Below are 16,701 nucleotides of genomic sequence, written 5' to 3'. Positions count from 1 at the left end.
GTCGCTTCGGATAAAAGCGTCTGCTAAATGTAATGTATATAGATAGGTTTGTGTGTTGTTCAGTTTCTTTCGTAATTTACTATTATGGCCTTTTGCTTTCCTTCCTTTTGCTTCCCCCCACCCACCCCGGCATGTCGGTGCACATTCAAATACGTGAATGAATCTTTGGAATGCAAGAAGGAAAATCGTACATCCCAATAAGTCTTTTAACTACAAGGGTAAAAATCAGGTTGAAATCTTGGCTTGGGGTACCTCCAACGTTGGCCACTTGGTGTTGTCCAAGCTCAGCAAATGGAAAGAGCAGTTTAACACATTTATCATACATGCCTTACTTCGTCAGTATTGATCTCTCAAAGATGAGAGTGGTATCATTCACTGCAGAAACACCTAAAGAAAACTATTAAAGTGGTTACACATTGATTAACATACATTTTCCGTCCAATCTCCTCTTTAGGGAAAGAGAGTACAGGTCATGTAAAGCTCCTGGGCCAAATGGCCTGCAGTTTGCTGATCCAGCCATTTTGGCTGGGGTGCCTTGCTGTTCACAGCAAGGGAAGGTTTCAAGAGACAAAGGCAAGAGACGGCTGTCTGCTCTCTTAGCCAGCTCCAACTGTTACATTAGCTTCATTTTCCAAGACTAGGTGTCAGAGGGAGGCGAGCAAATTCTCTCTCAAAGTCCAGACGGCCTGTCGTTACACCCAAAGGAATCTTGAAATGCCACTTCCAAAATATTCTAAATATGTATATATTTATATCCAGACAGACAGACAGACAGACATAAAACCTGATACCGAAAATCGTAATATTGAATAGTACGATTATCGTACCGTGAAAATTTTACACCGTCACATCCCTATTTGAAACTTGTGTACTATTATGAACATTATCACCTCTGAAACACAAATTTGCTGTAACAATAAAGGTATCTTTTTATCTCATTCATTGTTCAAGCTCATTCAACCATCCCAGAGAACACAGGAATGTTTTCAAAAGATTTGTTTATTTTATTCACACACAGGAACCAGTTGAGAATGGCACACTATTATTTGGCTAATGTGCGTGTGTGCGTGTGTGTGTGTGTGTGTGTATTATCAGCAATTGTCCTTCTAAAAGGGTTTTATCACTGTTTAGCCACTCGATAGAAACTTTCCAGCCGAGTGGAGGTGCGCAGGGATGCTGGGTCTCCGGCGGCGACTCGGTTCCCCAGTCCGTCTGAACGGCTCTTAGAAATACACTTATTAATAGTTATAGTATTGATACATGGCACCACTGTAACTATAATGTATTGTGGAATAAACCTTTGTTGTCCTTTAATTAGTATTAATTTAGATAAGAATAAAAATACAAATAAGAAAAAAAAGCAACTTGAACGTGTTCTCTTGCTCCCTATGACTTGGTCCCAATGTCAGCGCGACCGCACCGTAAAAGGCACGACTAGGGTCCGGGTTGCACTTTTAAGAAGAAAACTAATAAAATGTAAGAATATGAAGACCGTACAAAATAAATATTCGTAAAAAAAACAACGTTATTTGTGCTTCATTTGGATTTGGCTCCACCCCCAATTTACAGAAATGTTACTGCTTCCATCACACGCACTTCCATTCACTCGAGAGTGGGGAGATTTAGGAATGACTTTTACAGAACATCGACACCGGATCCCCATGACGCCAATATGGAACAATTGCCAGTGTATTAACGGCTTCCATTGCAAGTGGGACAGGGGATTTGGATACCAGTTCGGTCTGGACTGCTCCACATGTGCCACCTGATGGTGGTTGGTACGCACTAGAGCTAGTGGGGGTTTTTTTGCAAAAAGAATCTTAGCATCTCAAAGCCACCACGGGGCAGGATCAAAGTAGCGGCAATCGCGACATCTGAATCCAGAAACATCTGTATTCCAGTGATATATGAAAAGCATTCAATTTGAGCAAGCATCAAAGCGCTCCTCTCTCTTTGCTTCACTCCTCTCTCTTGCTGCGCTCCTCTCTCCTAGGGTCCGAATTGCATTGAAGACCGTGTGGCATCAAGCAGGGCGTGCAGCGACTTCCCCTCTCTCCCTCTGCGCGTGCATGTGTTGTATCGCATTACAGTCCACACCTCGGACCCGCCTCCAGGTTTGTTGAGTCGGTTGCATTCTCATTGCAAACAAACAACTCCATGAAAGGATTGCAAGCGTGCAGAGGCCATCCTCTCTAGGCTGTATCGGTGCGATTGATTTGGTCTGGAACAGAGTGCGATTGCTGTTTTCACATATGCCCAAACAAACTTATCTAGAAGGGTGAATGCTCCAGGAATCGGCACAAATGCCACAAAAGCCTCAGGATTCCCGAAATCGGAACAAAGCAAAGGAACTACAAGGTCTGAATACGCTTTAACTTTATTTAAAATATTTAACCTCAAATACCAGAAATGGAATTAGTTTCATTAATAATTACAATTATTAAACAGTTCAACGGAACAGAACCCGCCCACCCCACCCTCACAGGCCCACCACGCCCCGGATCCTGCGGGCCAGCTGCATGTCCCGGGGCAGCAGCGTGACCCGCCTTGCATGGATGGCGCAGAGGTTGGCGTCAGAGAACCTCATGACGAGGAAGGCCTCGGCTGCCTGGGAGGAGGAGGGTGAAAAGGAACATTTCAATCAAAACGCTTCTTTAGATTTGCAGAAGGTGTTCTTCTACAACAGTTTAAGATTATTCTAAACCAGTGAAGAGAAGTATCGACTCCAAATGTGCATTTCTAAAAGATTATGCAACCTACTTTACACTCTTAAGAAATGAAGTTCAGCATTTCGCCTTTCGAGATACGATGACTTGTATTCTAAAGCCTGCTTTATAGTCGCCGTAGCCGTAATGTCGTTCAGTGCGCGCACCATAAACGTCGTCATTGCGGTGCTTGCGACAGCGCCACACGGCGATTTTGCGCACCTCACAAATTGTGGAACTCCGCGTGCCTCAGGTAGTTCAAGATTGATGCATTCCAAGGGAAGGTTGTGCGAAGGCACAGCTACAAACTGTGTGATCCATCCACGCTTGACTACAAAAATAACCAGGTGGCGTTGGATTCATGGTAGGAGATAGCGCTGTCTCTGACCAAAGATTTGGACTATTTGAATACCTTTTCTTCATAATGTTTACAGCGACAATTTGCACAGAATCGTGACTATATACTGTATGTAATCAACCCTGCACTGACACATAGATATAAGACTTTTTATTTGCATTTTACTGCTCTTTACTAGTTACTCAGATTCTTCCCTCAGGATGACGTTGTAATGTTGACAGTCGTTCTTTCAGTTTCCCCAAGTGGTTTGTGCACTTGGTCCCCGCCCAACCCATAGCATCTACACGGCAACGCGCAACAATGATGCTCGTGCTCTTTGGTACCTCATTGTACCCTTGGCCGGGTACTTGTCATTTGGTATAAAATGTAGGGATGCACTGATTATGAAATTCTGGGCAGATGTTGAAAATAACAATTTGGCTGACTGCTGAATGCAGCATCATTTACAGATTTCTGAGTTCCCGTGAATGCAGCATTACTTCCTGCTTGGAGTGATCCAGAGAGCAGTGTGTCCACGTCTTCTAAAATCGATCACGGATGGCATCGTTTGCTTGGACGGATAAAAAAAAAAAAAATAACAAAACAATAAAAATGGTCAAATGGATCGCCAAATACCATTGGCAGCCGCGTAATATACCTGGGTGGCCTGCCCAAGTCACGTCTGTGTGTGGGAAACCCTGGATCAACATCGGTCACTGCCATCGGTGAATGTCATCTTATTTGCCGATAGTAGTCAACAGGGCGAATCTCGGCCTGTACGGTGTACGGCCAAAAAATCTGAGCATCCCTCACAAAAATGGTACAAATTCAGCAGTTACGCCGCTTCACCAACCGGATAAAGGGGATTTATCACACGATGAGACTTTAATATGATCTATATTGTTGTTAGTAGTAGTATTTCCATTTCTTAAATAACACATAACCTTCATAAAGATATCCTGCAAGTTTTAGGTTGCCAGATAAAAACTGCAACGCATCATCCCAGAATCATTACAGCCAAAATAAACTCACTTAAACTGAGACACTGACTTCACCGGCAATAGTGATTCATAATTTTCCTCAACATACTACTAAAGTGATACTTGAGACGCTGGAGGGTTTACTTCTCTAATTTCAAAGGAGCTAGGCTAGCTCCCTCTACAGCCATGCATTGCACGTGCTTATCATGCTAACACATTTAGCATGCAGTCCAGTGCCGTCTCTGGACTGGACGCACTGGGATGAAACTGGTGACGACCTTCTCGTCTAAATCTGGGTAATAACGACAAAAAGCCAAGTTCCCCAAAACCTTGAGTTATCACTTTAAGGAAGGAGTTTTTAGCTGCCAACTGGAATAAACCACAGCTTGTTCACAGTGGGGGTTTAGAATGTACCCGGTGGTCTCACCTCCTGCAGCGCCAGAAGAGCATAGACCTGCCACCGCATCACCCCGAAGGAGAAGTTCTGGCATATCTCCCGAACCTGAAGATCAGAGAACATCACTGCTGGATCGCATTCACACAGATGCAAATAATCAGACCACCATATTTCTTCTGACATACACACATCTCTTCTCTCAAAAAGCCTTTGAGATACGAGAAGGTGTACCTCTCTAATATCACAGGAGCTAGGCTAGCTGATTCCCTCTGCAGCCATGCATTGAGCTAACACACTTAGATGCGATGCAACAGGCTGGAGGGTGTATTTCCCTAATTTATCCAAGAGCTAGGCTAGCCTATTGCATCTGCAGCCATTGCATTGAGCTAACACAGTTAGCACAAGATGCTGGAAAGTGTATTTCCCTAATTTCAACAGGAGCTAGGCCAGCTGATCCCCTCTGCAGTCATGCACCGGGCACCACAGTTAGCATGTGTGGTACCAGGCGGGCGAAGGGTCCTTTCGGCAGTAGCAGGTCGTGGCTCTTCTGGTATTTTCGGATCTCCATCAGTGCTTTGGTCCCGGGACGGAACCTCCTCTTCTTCGGGGTCGAAGAAGCTTGGTGCTCTGGGAGAAAAACAAACAGACAAACAAACAAAGTCTTCAGAGCTCTGAAGGTCAGGGTCCTCCTCTATTCGCTTTTAATTTACCGCTCCAATAAGAACACACATGGGGTTTCCTCCACCTAACATCAGTAAGGACCCCCACCAAAAACATGCACACATCACCATTGTCTGACCAGCGATGGACACCTGGCACCAGGTCCCCGGGCACGTCGACGAATGCTGCCCACTGCTCCTGGCTGCCCCCCCGGAGGAAGGACAAGCCAGGATGGGAGAAATGCAGAGGCCACATTTTACTGGCTACCACCCAAAAAGCATGTGTGTGTGTGTGTGTTTTATATATATATATATATATATATATATATATATATATATATATATATATATATATATATATATATATATATATATATATGCGTGTGCTGTGGTAGTGCGGTGTGTCATGTGACAAATAAAGATAAGGAAGAACATTAAGTGTCACAAATAATTGTTATTATTATTATTATTATTATTATTATTATTATTATTATTATTATTATTATTTATAATACACAGGGTCCAATGTAGTCGTTTCAGGTACATATTACAGTTTTACAGGTTCTGTGAAATGCAGCACAAGTTACAAAGGTTACGAACACTGTGGACTTACGTCAGGACCGATCAATGCACACTTATGTCACTGCATGTTGCTCTTCTGCCATTCAGTTTAAATATCCCTGAAGAACGGTGTTTTAATAATGACAAATGTTCCTGGACGACGCAGTGCAGACACAAAAGAAAAGCTCAGTTCCACCAATGGTTCTCAGAACGTTGTGTGGTGCGAAAAACGTGTTCTTTGAACGATTATAGCTTCCGTGGTTTTGCAAAACGCAGCATGTGTTCGTTTTCCGAATTCCCTTTGAAGGCAGCCCCGGCTCAAGTTGTCTGTCTAGGTGTCAACTGGCAAGTGGCTGGAAGGGAATGACTTTTGAAACGTGGCTCAGATTTATATAACTTCGGATGATGATGTTACAAAGCGGCCTGGTCCTGAAGCTAATGAAATTACGCCAAGTTTTTTTCAAATTTTTGCTTTTTTGCTGGAAGTAGCCGAAGGAAGGGACCTGGGTTGGCAGAGCGGGGCGTGCTGAGGTGGTGGAGCAGGGTGCTTTGTGACATCATCATCCAATTAGTTATATACTGTATGTGCAGGTTGTTTGTCTGGGGGGGCTTTCGCATGGCGTGAGGTGCATGGTGCGCTGCAGTCTAGACTACACTGGTGTGTATTGGTTGCCTCCCGCAGGATATGTGCCAGGTCGAGACGAGAGACAACAGAAACTGATGCTGCGTTCCATGGTAATTCAGAAAATTAGTTTGAACTATGCTGCGTTCAATGGGAACTCAGAAAATTGAAATTTGGCTTGATAGGAAGCGATGCTGCGTTTCACAGGAACTCGGAAAGGTAATTTGTGACTAACGCGACTTACCTGGACCCAGGCAGCAATGCACGATGCATAATAATTGTATGCATAATAATCTATTGATATTGTCATTCTTAATTCTATTTGGCTATTATTTGATGTGAGCTGCTGTGACACTATCTATCAATCTGTCTGTCTGTCTGTCTGTCCACCTATGTATCCATCCATCAGTGTATCTATCTACACCGCGTTCCAAATGGTTATGCAAATTGGATTTAAGTGTCATAAACATTACATTTTTGGTTTTTCAATTTAACTCATGGATGGTATTGTGTCTCAGGGCTCTTTGGATCACTGAAATCAATCTCAGACACCTAGAAAATTAGTTTGCCAGGTGAGCCCAATTAAAAGAAAAACTACTTAAGAAGGACGTTCCACATTATTAAGCAGGTCACAGGTTTCGAGCAATATGGGAAAGAAAAAGGATCTCTCTGCTGCCGAAAAGCATCAAATTGTGCAATGCCTTGGACAAGGTATGAAAACATTCGATATTTCACAAAAACTAAAGCGTGATCATCGTACTGCGAAGAGATTTGTGGCTGATTTACAGCACAGACGGGTTTGTGCCGGCATAATGAGGAAGGTTTCTGCCAGAAAAATTCATCGGATTAAGAGAACGGCTGCTAAAATGCCATTACAAAGCAGCAAACAGGTATTTGAAGCTGCTGGTGCCTCTAGAGTCCAGCGAACCTCAAGGTGTAGGATCCTCCAGAGGCTTGCAGTTGTGCATAAGCCTACTATTGGGCCACCCCTAACCAATGCTCACAAGCGGAAACGGTTGCAGTGGGCCCAGAAATACATGAGGACTAATTTTCAAACAGTCTTGTTGACTGATGAGTGCTGTGCAACTATGGATGGTCCAGATGGATGGAGTAGTGGACGTAGTGGCCACCATGTCCCAACAAGGCTGCGATGTCAGCAAGGAGGTGGCGGAGTCATGTTTTGGGCAGGAACCATGGGGAGAGAGCTTGTAGGCCCCTTTAGGTTCCCTGAAGGTGTGAAAATGACCTCGGCAAAGTATATAGAGTTTCTGACTGACCACTTTCTTCCATGGTTAGGGTTAGATTTTCAGTTCTTTACAACCTAGAAAATGTTTTGAAACTCTGTTGTGCATAATTTGGAACAGTGCATTTTGAGTTTTTTATTTTTGAAAAATATGCTGTTATCATTGGGAGGTTTGTTCAATAACATTTGAATTATACCCTAACGGTTGATGACTTGAAAATTATACTGGCTCTCATTTTGCATCGACTATTTAGGAAAATCAGAGAAAAATATCATTTGCATAATAATTTGGATCTATCTATCTATCTATCTATCTATGAGATCTCTATCCATGTTATTGACAGATCCCAAATTGTTCCTCCTCACCAGAGACGCTACTCCGCCTCAGGGACCGGGACGTGGAGGGGGTGGCCGGGGCTGGAGCTGGGGCCGTGGGCCGGCGCTTTGGGACCCGCCCTTTCCGGTGGCTGGCATCGTGACGCATCTCAGTCTGAAAGTCATAAGATAAAATGCAACTTTAAATGTATTAGCGTTCTGCGTGTTGCCCCTCTATATGCTGGTTGCATTGTTGGTGGCAGGGTCCGCCACATGAAAAAGAAATGAAAGGCAACCAAGGTGAATTAGACCACTCACAATTATGACATCATCACCTGATTGTCACAAATTATTTCAGCAGAGCGCAACAATTTTGTAATAGTCGTGAAGATTCAACGTTAATATGTTTCCATCCAAATTTAAGGGGCTGCGTTTCCATCAGTTTATATTGAGGCAAAAGAACCAGCAACCAAAATCTTCATGTTCCAATCTTCAATAAATATCTCTTCTGCAATAAGTATAAGTGTTATTTTACACCACAGTTTTAGTGACATAAAATACATATATATTTTTTATTTAAACATCTATTTAATTAAAACATTTGTGTGGAATGAAATACCTAATGAGCTTGGTGCTTTTAAACATTCTTTTATCCATTTTACCTTAAAAAGGTATTATTCAAGTCCATGAAATCCAATAATTTAACGCCACCCTCAGCTTTGGATCCGGGAAGAATTGCTTTCTTCAGATGATAGTGCTTATTTTACCACACAAAGTTTGTAAATATGCTATTAATGTCTTTACATGTTGAGACATGAACATTCAGGGAAAGGGCTGGGTAGACAAATCTTGAAACCCCTTCAGCTTAAGTCAAAAGAACCCATCCTAAGATCGAGAGATCTTCTTGTGTTTGGGGGTGAAATTAAGCTGTTACATAGATACTTAACACATGTATTAACAGGTATATTACATAAATACATTTTGTCGGTCTAATACAGGGATAACATTTCTTGAGCTAAAGCACTGTGTGGTCAGTAAACTGCTGATATGGAGGAACATTCACCAAAAAGAACACAACATATTCTCCTCCAACTCAAGAGAAAAACAAATCAATGGATCAGAAATAAAACCATGAAGAATGGAAAGTGGGGGAAAAAACAACATGGATTGACAGTGATCATTTTACACTATTTTATATTTAATGTTTATCATTAGGTTTATTTTGGGGGGGTTATTTATTGATTTGGGTTTTTTAATCTCTGGGCTTTTAGGTTTGTTGTTTATCATTAGGTTCAGTGCAAATTGTAAGTACAGTCGTTGTTTATATATATATACCCGGTCCTGATAAAGGACTTGGCAGTGTGGATATAATTCAATAAAATCCACCTTGTTCCTGTCTTCACAAATACAATAAATAATACTTGAAAAAAATCTGAAATTGTCTTAGAAATGCCATATGAACTTCTCAATATAATCTAGTCCAGATTTGACAGCTACACGAACAGTAGTTTGACTACTATAAGTACAGATACGGTAGACACGGTTTCAGATGGTCTGCGTTTACAAAAGAAAAAGTCTAAAAACTCTGAGGAACTTGAATGGACCATGAAAACAGAGGCTGTCAATCGGCTGTTCACTTCAGCGTTAAACTGAATCGGAAGCTAACTTCAGCGTTACGCTTTTCTTAACTTTCCCCTAACTGCCGAATCGGAAGCTAACTTACACGCAGTTGGAATGAGCTCCAGTAAATAAAGATACTAAAGTGCTAGTTAGCGTCGCAGAAACAAGCTAAATGACGTTACTTTATCAGACGAGTACATGAAGTGGAATAAATATGAATAAAAAGAAGGAACAATCCTCACAGAATAGAGTTTGAAACCCTGAGCTGAAGTCAAGCCGCAGAAGAAGTGGTCTGGAACACAAATTCAAACCACGCAGTTCCAGTCCATAACACGCTGATCCAATCAGCTTCAACCGAGTGGGCGTGGCCATGACTTGGTCGCAGAGGGACACAGAGAATGGTTCTTTTTATTGTAAGAACGTACAAACAATCAGTCACACCAGATCAAACACAAACAAATATATACACATGAGCAGTCCTTATAAGGAGGAATACAAACATAAGACATTGATCAAATCTATTTATTAAAAAAAGAGATATGTAAAAAATACAAATAGAAAAATAGATTCAATTTGGTGACATACTTCTTCAGATAAACATTTCTGTGTACATTTCAACTACTGACGTGCTTTTCTTATTAGTCACAAATTTAAGAGACTCAAAATAACATTCAACTTTAATTTGAAACAACTTAAAAGATGGCATTGAATTAAGAAATTTTGCCTAATTAAATTTCCCTAATAAAATTAAAAGGTTAACAATAGTACATACATTTTTATCTTTACATTAAAAATAAGTGACAATATAATTCCCTTCAATGATAATCGCATGTGTTGTTTTGCACAATATATAATTCTCAAAGTCTTTCCAGAATGTAATACTCTATGGGCAACCATAGAAAAGATGAGTTACACAGCATGAAGCCATGCCTTGCTCCAGTTAATGTTAATGATTTTCCACTAAATGTTGTTTTCCTAGTATGGTGGAAACATTCCCTAATATGTCTATTAGAGCATTTGTTGCTCAAAATATCAAGACCATTTATATATAGAGTACATGCAACTTTAAGATCCTTGTGTTGCTTTTTATTAATTCTAATATACCAGTGGGTATGAATTTATGCTAAATTCTTTAAACGTAACAGGAAAGCTTTCTCCTTAAGAAAAGTTTCATCGTTAAGTAGTTGACCATTCGAGCGAAATAAGTCCTTTAGGAAGATGATGTTTCTGTCAACCTAACTTTGTAAATACTTTTAGTAATACAGTCATTGTTCCATATGATAGACTTATGTGGAGAAAAGTTATGTGATAGAATAGCTTGTTGATAGAATTTGGATAGTTGTACACGGTACCTTGCAATGCTATAAATGCACATAAAAAAAAATTAAGACCTACTTCATTCAAATGTTGTGTGGAATGAAATACCATAATGATTTTGGTGCTTTTAAACATTCTTTTATCCATTTCACCTTAAAGGTATTATTCAAGTCCATGAAATCCAATAATTCAAAGTCAGCCTCAGCTTTGGATCCAGGAAAAATTGCTTTCTTCAGATGATAGTGCTTATTTTTCCACACAAAGTTTGTAAATATGTTATTAATGTCTTCACATGTTGAAACATGAACGTTGAGGGAAAGGGCTGAGTAGACAAATCTTGAAACCCCTTCAGCTGAGGTCAAAAGAACCCTTCGTAAGATCGAGAGATCCCTTTGAAGGCATAAGTTCAATATTGTTTTAGTCTTTTTCAGCTTGAGGGAGAAATTAAGCTGTTGGCGCTCCATGAAGTTCTTACAAATATGAATACCTAGATACTCAACACATTTATTAACAGATATATTACATTTAAAAACATTGTAAGTCTGATACAAGCATACAATTTCACGTTTAGATTTGCGGAGTTTTAAACCTGATGCATCCAAAAACTGGTCTGTTAGAGATGTGGCATGTTCAATTTGATGTTTATCCCTTAGAAATAAGGCTGTATTTATAGCTTACTGGGTCAATCTGATTTCTTTACCAAAAATAGATGAACCTCTAATAATTGGATTATGTAAAACATGTTAAGACAGTAATTCAACCACAATCAGAAACAAAAAGTGTGAAATTGGGCATCCTTGATGAACTGATCCCAAAACAGGAATCCTTTTGGTCGTGTTTGGATACCGCATGACACAACTGTCAACATTCTTATAAAACATTTCAACGGCCGATACTACGTTTTTCCCAAAGCCAAAAGTTTGGAGTGCTTTAAATAAGAAACAATGTTCTACAGTATCGAATGCCTTATGAAAGTCTCAAAATAGTATAAGAGCATCAGTTTCAATCTTATCAGAGTGATCCAGCAAATCAAGAACAAGTCCTATATTAGGATCTATGCGATGGTTGGTCACAAAGCCTGTTGAGAAGGGCTTCACCTATGATCTCGACCTTTCTTTTGAGGCTGAGCAAATGTCAATGAGATAATCTTGTAATCTGTATTTAGGACTTTAATTGGTCTCCAGTTTTCTATCAAAAATGATGTTCATCAGGCTTAGGTATTAGTTATTATAGCCTGTTTCATAGTTGTGGGCATTTCTTTTGCAATACATTCTTTAAATTATTCCCATAAAGGACTTTCAATGAAGCCTATCAGTGACTTCTCCTATTTCATTGAATGAATTGCCTCTGACATTTCGAGTTTTGAGATTGATCGTTCACAATTTAGCTTAAAGTGTTCTGAGATAGTGGCTGTAAATTCTTTAAATGAGTCAATAAATCTATCACAAACACTAACCTTGGAATTTGATTTATATGTATTACTATAAAATGAACAAACATATGTCCAGAGGGTTGGAAATTATGTTATCGTTAATCTTAAGGGCAATAATATTATTTCTATTCCAGTTTTGTTTCTCTAAGGCAGGGGTGTCCAAACTTTTTGCAAAGAGGGCCAGATTTGGTGAGGTGAAAATGTATGGGGGCCGACCATTCAGCCTGACATTCTTTGAACCATTACCATTGTAAATGAACATGTAAATATGTAACTATATCACTTTGTACGGTTTGTTGTTTACGTGTTTTGTATTTTATTTGCTTTTATTTTGCTTTGTTTTACTCTGCTGTGTGCAGCTAGGTTGATATTGCAAATGAGAATCTGTTGTCAATTGCCTTATCAGGTTAGATAAAAGGTCAAAATAATAATAAATTAAATGCAAATGAACTATTTTATGAAATCTGACTCTGAATTTTTTTTGAAACATGTATTTATTGATTTTGTTTTAACAAATCACATCAACGTGCATTTTGACAAAGGATAGTATAGTCAAATTAAATGACTGAAATTTGACAAAACTGTGGTTTTGATCATTACAAAAAATTAATTCACTGAGACTTTAGTATTTATTCTCCTCAGAAGAATAAAAAATAATAATTGACCTACATTAATGTGAAGGGTGATACTGAGATCTCGACTGCAGTAAACAGGGCAGGTCTGGCTCAAAAACAGTGGTTTTGATGCGTAAGATGTCACGCAGGTGAGAGTCACTCAGTCTTGTCCTCACGCGGTTCTTGTTAATGTTCATAAGCGAGAACGTCTTCTCGCACAAGTATGTCGAGCCAAACAAGCTCAGCATTTTCTTAGCAAATGATCGAATCTCTTGGAACCTGTCTTTGTCCAGCCGGCGGTAAAAGTTTACAAGAGGGAGTTGCTGGTGCTGACTGTGACACTCCACATCACACTGCAGCTCAATAAGCTCCAGCTGCAGGTGGGCTGGAGCGTCATTAGGATCCACGGAAAAAGGAGAGGAAAAAAGTGTGATCTCTGTTTCAATAGCTGCAAAATCCCTGAAACGCTGTTGAAACCCCTCAGCCAGAGATGAGATGTTTGCTGCATACCTCCTCATTTGGGCGGTGATATTATTTGCTGGAAAACTGGTCATCATTTCCTGCAGCAATGGGAAATGTGTGGTATTGGGCTGCGTTTGTGACAGGTGCCTTTGGAAAAGTAGCAGCTTTGTCCCAAAAGCTTTGATGTGTGAATACAACTGGCTTAGCACTGCATTTTCCCCTTGAAGGCTCGTGTTCAGCGCGTTCAGATGTCGTGTTATGTCAACCAGAAATCCAAAATCAGCCAGCCAAACAGCATCGGAGAGTTCTAGGATCGGTTGTCTTTTTTGTGCCGAGAATTGTCCGATTTCCTTTCTGAGAGAGTAGAATCGCTGCAGTGCAGACCCCCGACTGAGCCATCTTATGTCATTATGATACACAATATCTCCATATTCAGCGTGGATGTCGATCAGAAACTGTTGAAACTGACGGTGACACAGGGCTCTGGAGCGAATATAATTAATAGCCTTTCTCACCGGTTTCATAACTTGGTCATATTTCAGATGTTTGGCACATAGAACTTGTTGGTGAATAATACAATGGAGTTTTATAGCTGTGCCTCCTTCTTCGCTGACCTTTTTACAGACTAGGGTCGATAGCCCACTTTGCTCACCAACCATGGCAGGTGCGCCGTCCGTAATAATCCCAGTGATTTTATTCCACTGTAGTTTCATGTCATCTACGGCGGAACAAACACAAGCAAACAAATGTATTCCTGTCGTTTGGTCCTTAAGGCTCTGGAGGTCAAGAAGCTCTTCACTCACGTTCATTTCATTGTCCACTCTCAAAAGAAATCAGTAACTGAGCGGTGTCAGATGCATCCGTGCTTTCGTCGCAGGCTAACGAAAAAAAAAAAAGTCAAACTCCACTCCTTTTGCCTCTAACTGTCTCTTGATATCAGATGACATTTCTTCAATCCTCCGTGCCACAGTGCTACGTGCCAGGCAAACATTGGCAAAGTCTTGTTTTTTTCAGGACAAATTTTCTCCACCATTTTCATCACGCAGACTTTAATAAACTAACCCTCAGTAAAAGGTTTGCAGTGCTTGGCAAACAGCCCTGCCGGACTTTGGGCATGCCTGCTAAGGCAAAGAAGTAACTAGTTTCTTTTCTCCAGTTCCAAACATTTTTCTCGAGAGTGTTAAAAGGCCCCTTTAGCCATTTCCACATACAGTATGTCTTATCTATGTCCTCCTTCACTCTTTTCATTTTTATTTCTTCATCTTTAAGATTATTTTCAATCATTCAGGTGTTCAATTCGTCCACAATACTGATTTCTTGAGCTATATTATTTTTTAATCGCCTTGCTACGTCTCATTGCCAGTTCCTTAATCTTAAACATGAACTTTGTCGCCAATGTACTCCCGTTTCCACCGTTCCCAGAAGTTGTTCGCTAGAATCTGGACTTGTCACCATTGGTGATTGAACGGGTCCCTCTCATTGAACTGGCCAGGAAGTAACGGGCGTGCACCAACCTTCTGTCTTCTGAATGACACTTGATCGCAACTGGCTCAGTCCTGCAGCAAACTTGGACCCCGAGGTAGACGTGGTAGACTCCAAAGCCTGGTAGATACCAGGGCTCCCCACCATCTTTCAGCATGGGCGCTGTTTCGGCATGTCCACTGCGAAAGATATTCTTCATAAATTCCACAAAGTGATCCTACATTTCTGGCTTCCTCGTTAGAGTCCGCAGAGTGGCAAAGCGTTAGAGGGCCTGGTCGCTGTTGTTGGGATGATGATGATGCTGATGCTTGCAGAATAAGGCCCAACTGTTACCGTCGTCCTTGATGAATCCTCCATTCATGATCGAAGAAGGCCTCATCCTCGGCTGAGGGCGTGAGTTTGTCATTGTCAACTGAGTGGTTGAAGATATGTTCTCCCACATCTTTGCATGGTTCGTTTTGTCCCCCTGGGAACTTCTCTTTCACGTTGATGCTACCCTCACACGGTCGGAGGTTGCTGAGCTGACCGTTCTCTCGGATACTCAAATGCTTGTACACACAGTGGGCTGCCCCCTCTCTTGTTGATGCTCCCAGCTGTGCTCAGTGGCGCCTCGTTCCCCACTAAGCGCGGTGTCTGAACTCTTTGCTGCCTAGGTCCGAGTCCTGGGGGCCTCCGTACTGCCGAGCTCCACGAGGCGGTACAGCCAAGCCCACGTCCTGTAGGCTTCCGTACTGCTGAGCTCTGGGCAGTAGTACGGGCAGTGTTGTGACTAAGCCCACGTCCTGCCCACGGCGTGTCCGCGCACATTCAAATATGTGAATGAATCTTTGGAATGCAAGAAGGAAAATCGTACATGTCAATAAGTGCTTGGGGTAACACCAATGTTGGCCGCTTGGGGTCATCCGAGCACAGCAAATGGAAAGAGCAGTTTAACACATTTATCATACGGTGCCTCACTTCGTCAATATTCATCTCCCAAAGATGAGAGTGGTATCATTTACTGCAGAATCACCTAAAAGTGGTTACACATTGATTAACATACATTTTCCGTCCAATCTCCTCTTTAGGGAAAGAGAGTACAGGTCATGTAAAGCTCCTGGGCCAAATGGCCTGCAGTTTGCTGATCCAGCCATTTTGGCTGGGGTGCCTTGCTGTTCACAGCAAGGGAAGGTTTCAAGAGACAAAGGCAAGAGACGGCTGTCTGCTCTCTTAGCCAGCTCCAACTGTTACATTAGCTTCATTTTCCAAGACTAGGTGTCAGAGGGAGGCGAGCAAATTCTCTCTCAAAGTCCAGACGGCCTGTCGTTACACCCAAAGGAATCTTGAAATGCCCCCTCCAAAATATTCAAAATATGTACGTACATATTTATATCCAGACAGACACAACACCTGATACCATGATGTACCGAAAATCGTAATATTGAATAGTACGATTATCGTACCGTGAAAATTTTACACCGTCACATCCCTATTGTAAACTTGTGTACGATTATGAACATTCACAATCACCTCTGAAACACATATTTGCTGTAACAATAAAGGAATCTTTTAATCTCATTCAAATAAGAAAAAAAAAAAGCAACTTGAACGTGTTCTCTTGCTCCCTCTGACTTGGTCCCAATGTCAGCGCGATCGCACCGTAAAAGGCACGACTAGGGTCCGGGTTGCATTTTTAAGAAGAAAACTAATAAAATGTAAGAATATGAAGACCGTACAAAATAAATATTTGTAAAAAAAACAAAAACGTTATTTGTGCTTCATTTGGATTCGGCTCCACCCCCAATTTACAGAAATGTTACTGCTTCCATCACACGCACTTCCATTCACAGCTGTAACAACATTTTCCCAAATTATACTAGATAGAGAGCGGGGAGATTTAGGAATGACTTTTACAGAACATCGACACCGGATCCCCCATGACGCCAATATGGAACAATTGCCAGTGTATTAACGGC

The 16,701-nt window shown here is 41.2% G+C and overlaps 1 protein-coding gene across 1 annotated transcript; it reads right to left on the bottom strand.

The window, feature by feature from the left end:
- Positions 1-2,473: 2,473 nt before the first annotated feature.
- Positions 2,474-9,738, bottom strand: LOC307248217 (histone H3-like centromeric protein A). Its single transcript, XM_080024531.1, has 5 exons — positions 9,682-9,738; positions 7,871-7,994; positions 4,922-5,046; positions 4,450-4,524; positions 2,474-2,608 (listed from the first exon to the last, which is right to left on the bottom strand). Exons 2-5 carry the CDS (start codon positions 7,986-7,988, stop codon positions 2,480-2,482), a joined length of 447 nt encoding a protein of 148 aa, XP_079880657.1. The 5' UTR covers positions 7,989-7,994; positions 9,682-9,738; the 3' UTR covers positions 2,474-2,479.
- Positions 9,739-16,701: the final 6,963 nt, after the last annotated feature.

The sequence above is a fragment of the Zeus faber genome, assembly GCF_960531495.2.
Source record: "Zeus faber genome assembly, chromosome: 2".
Lineage (NCBI taxonomy): Eukaryota > Metazoa > Chordata > Actinopteri > Zeiformes > Zeidae > Zeus > Zeus faber.
This window is presented reverse-complemented; position numbering and strand designations above follow the sequence as displayed.

Coding starts and splice junctions, on each gene's coding strand:
- LOC307248217 (XM_080024531.1), bottom strand. CDS start 7,988: ATGCGTCACGATGCCAGCCACCGGAAAGGGCGGGTCCCAAAGCGCCGG. Junction 5,047..7,870: donor GAGGCGGAGTAGCGTCTCTG/GTGAGGAGGAAC, acceptor TTTTTCTCCCAG/AGCACCAAGCTTCTTCGACC. Junction 2,609..4,449: donor CTCTTCTGGCGCTGCAGGAG/GTGAGACCACCG, acceptor TCCTCCTCCCAG/GCAGCCGAGGCCTTCCTCGT.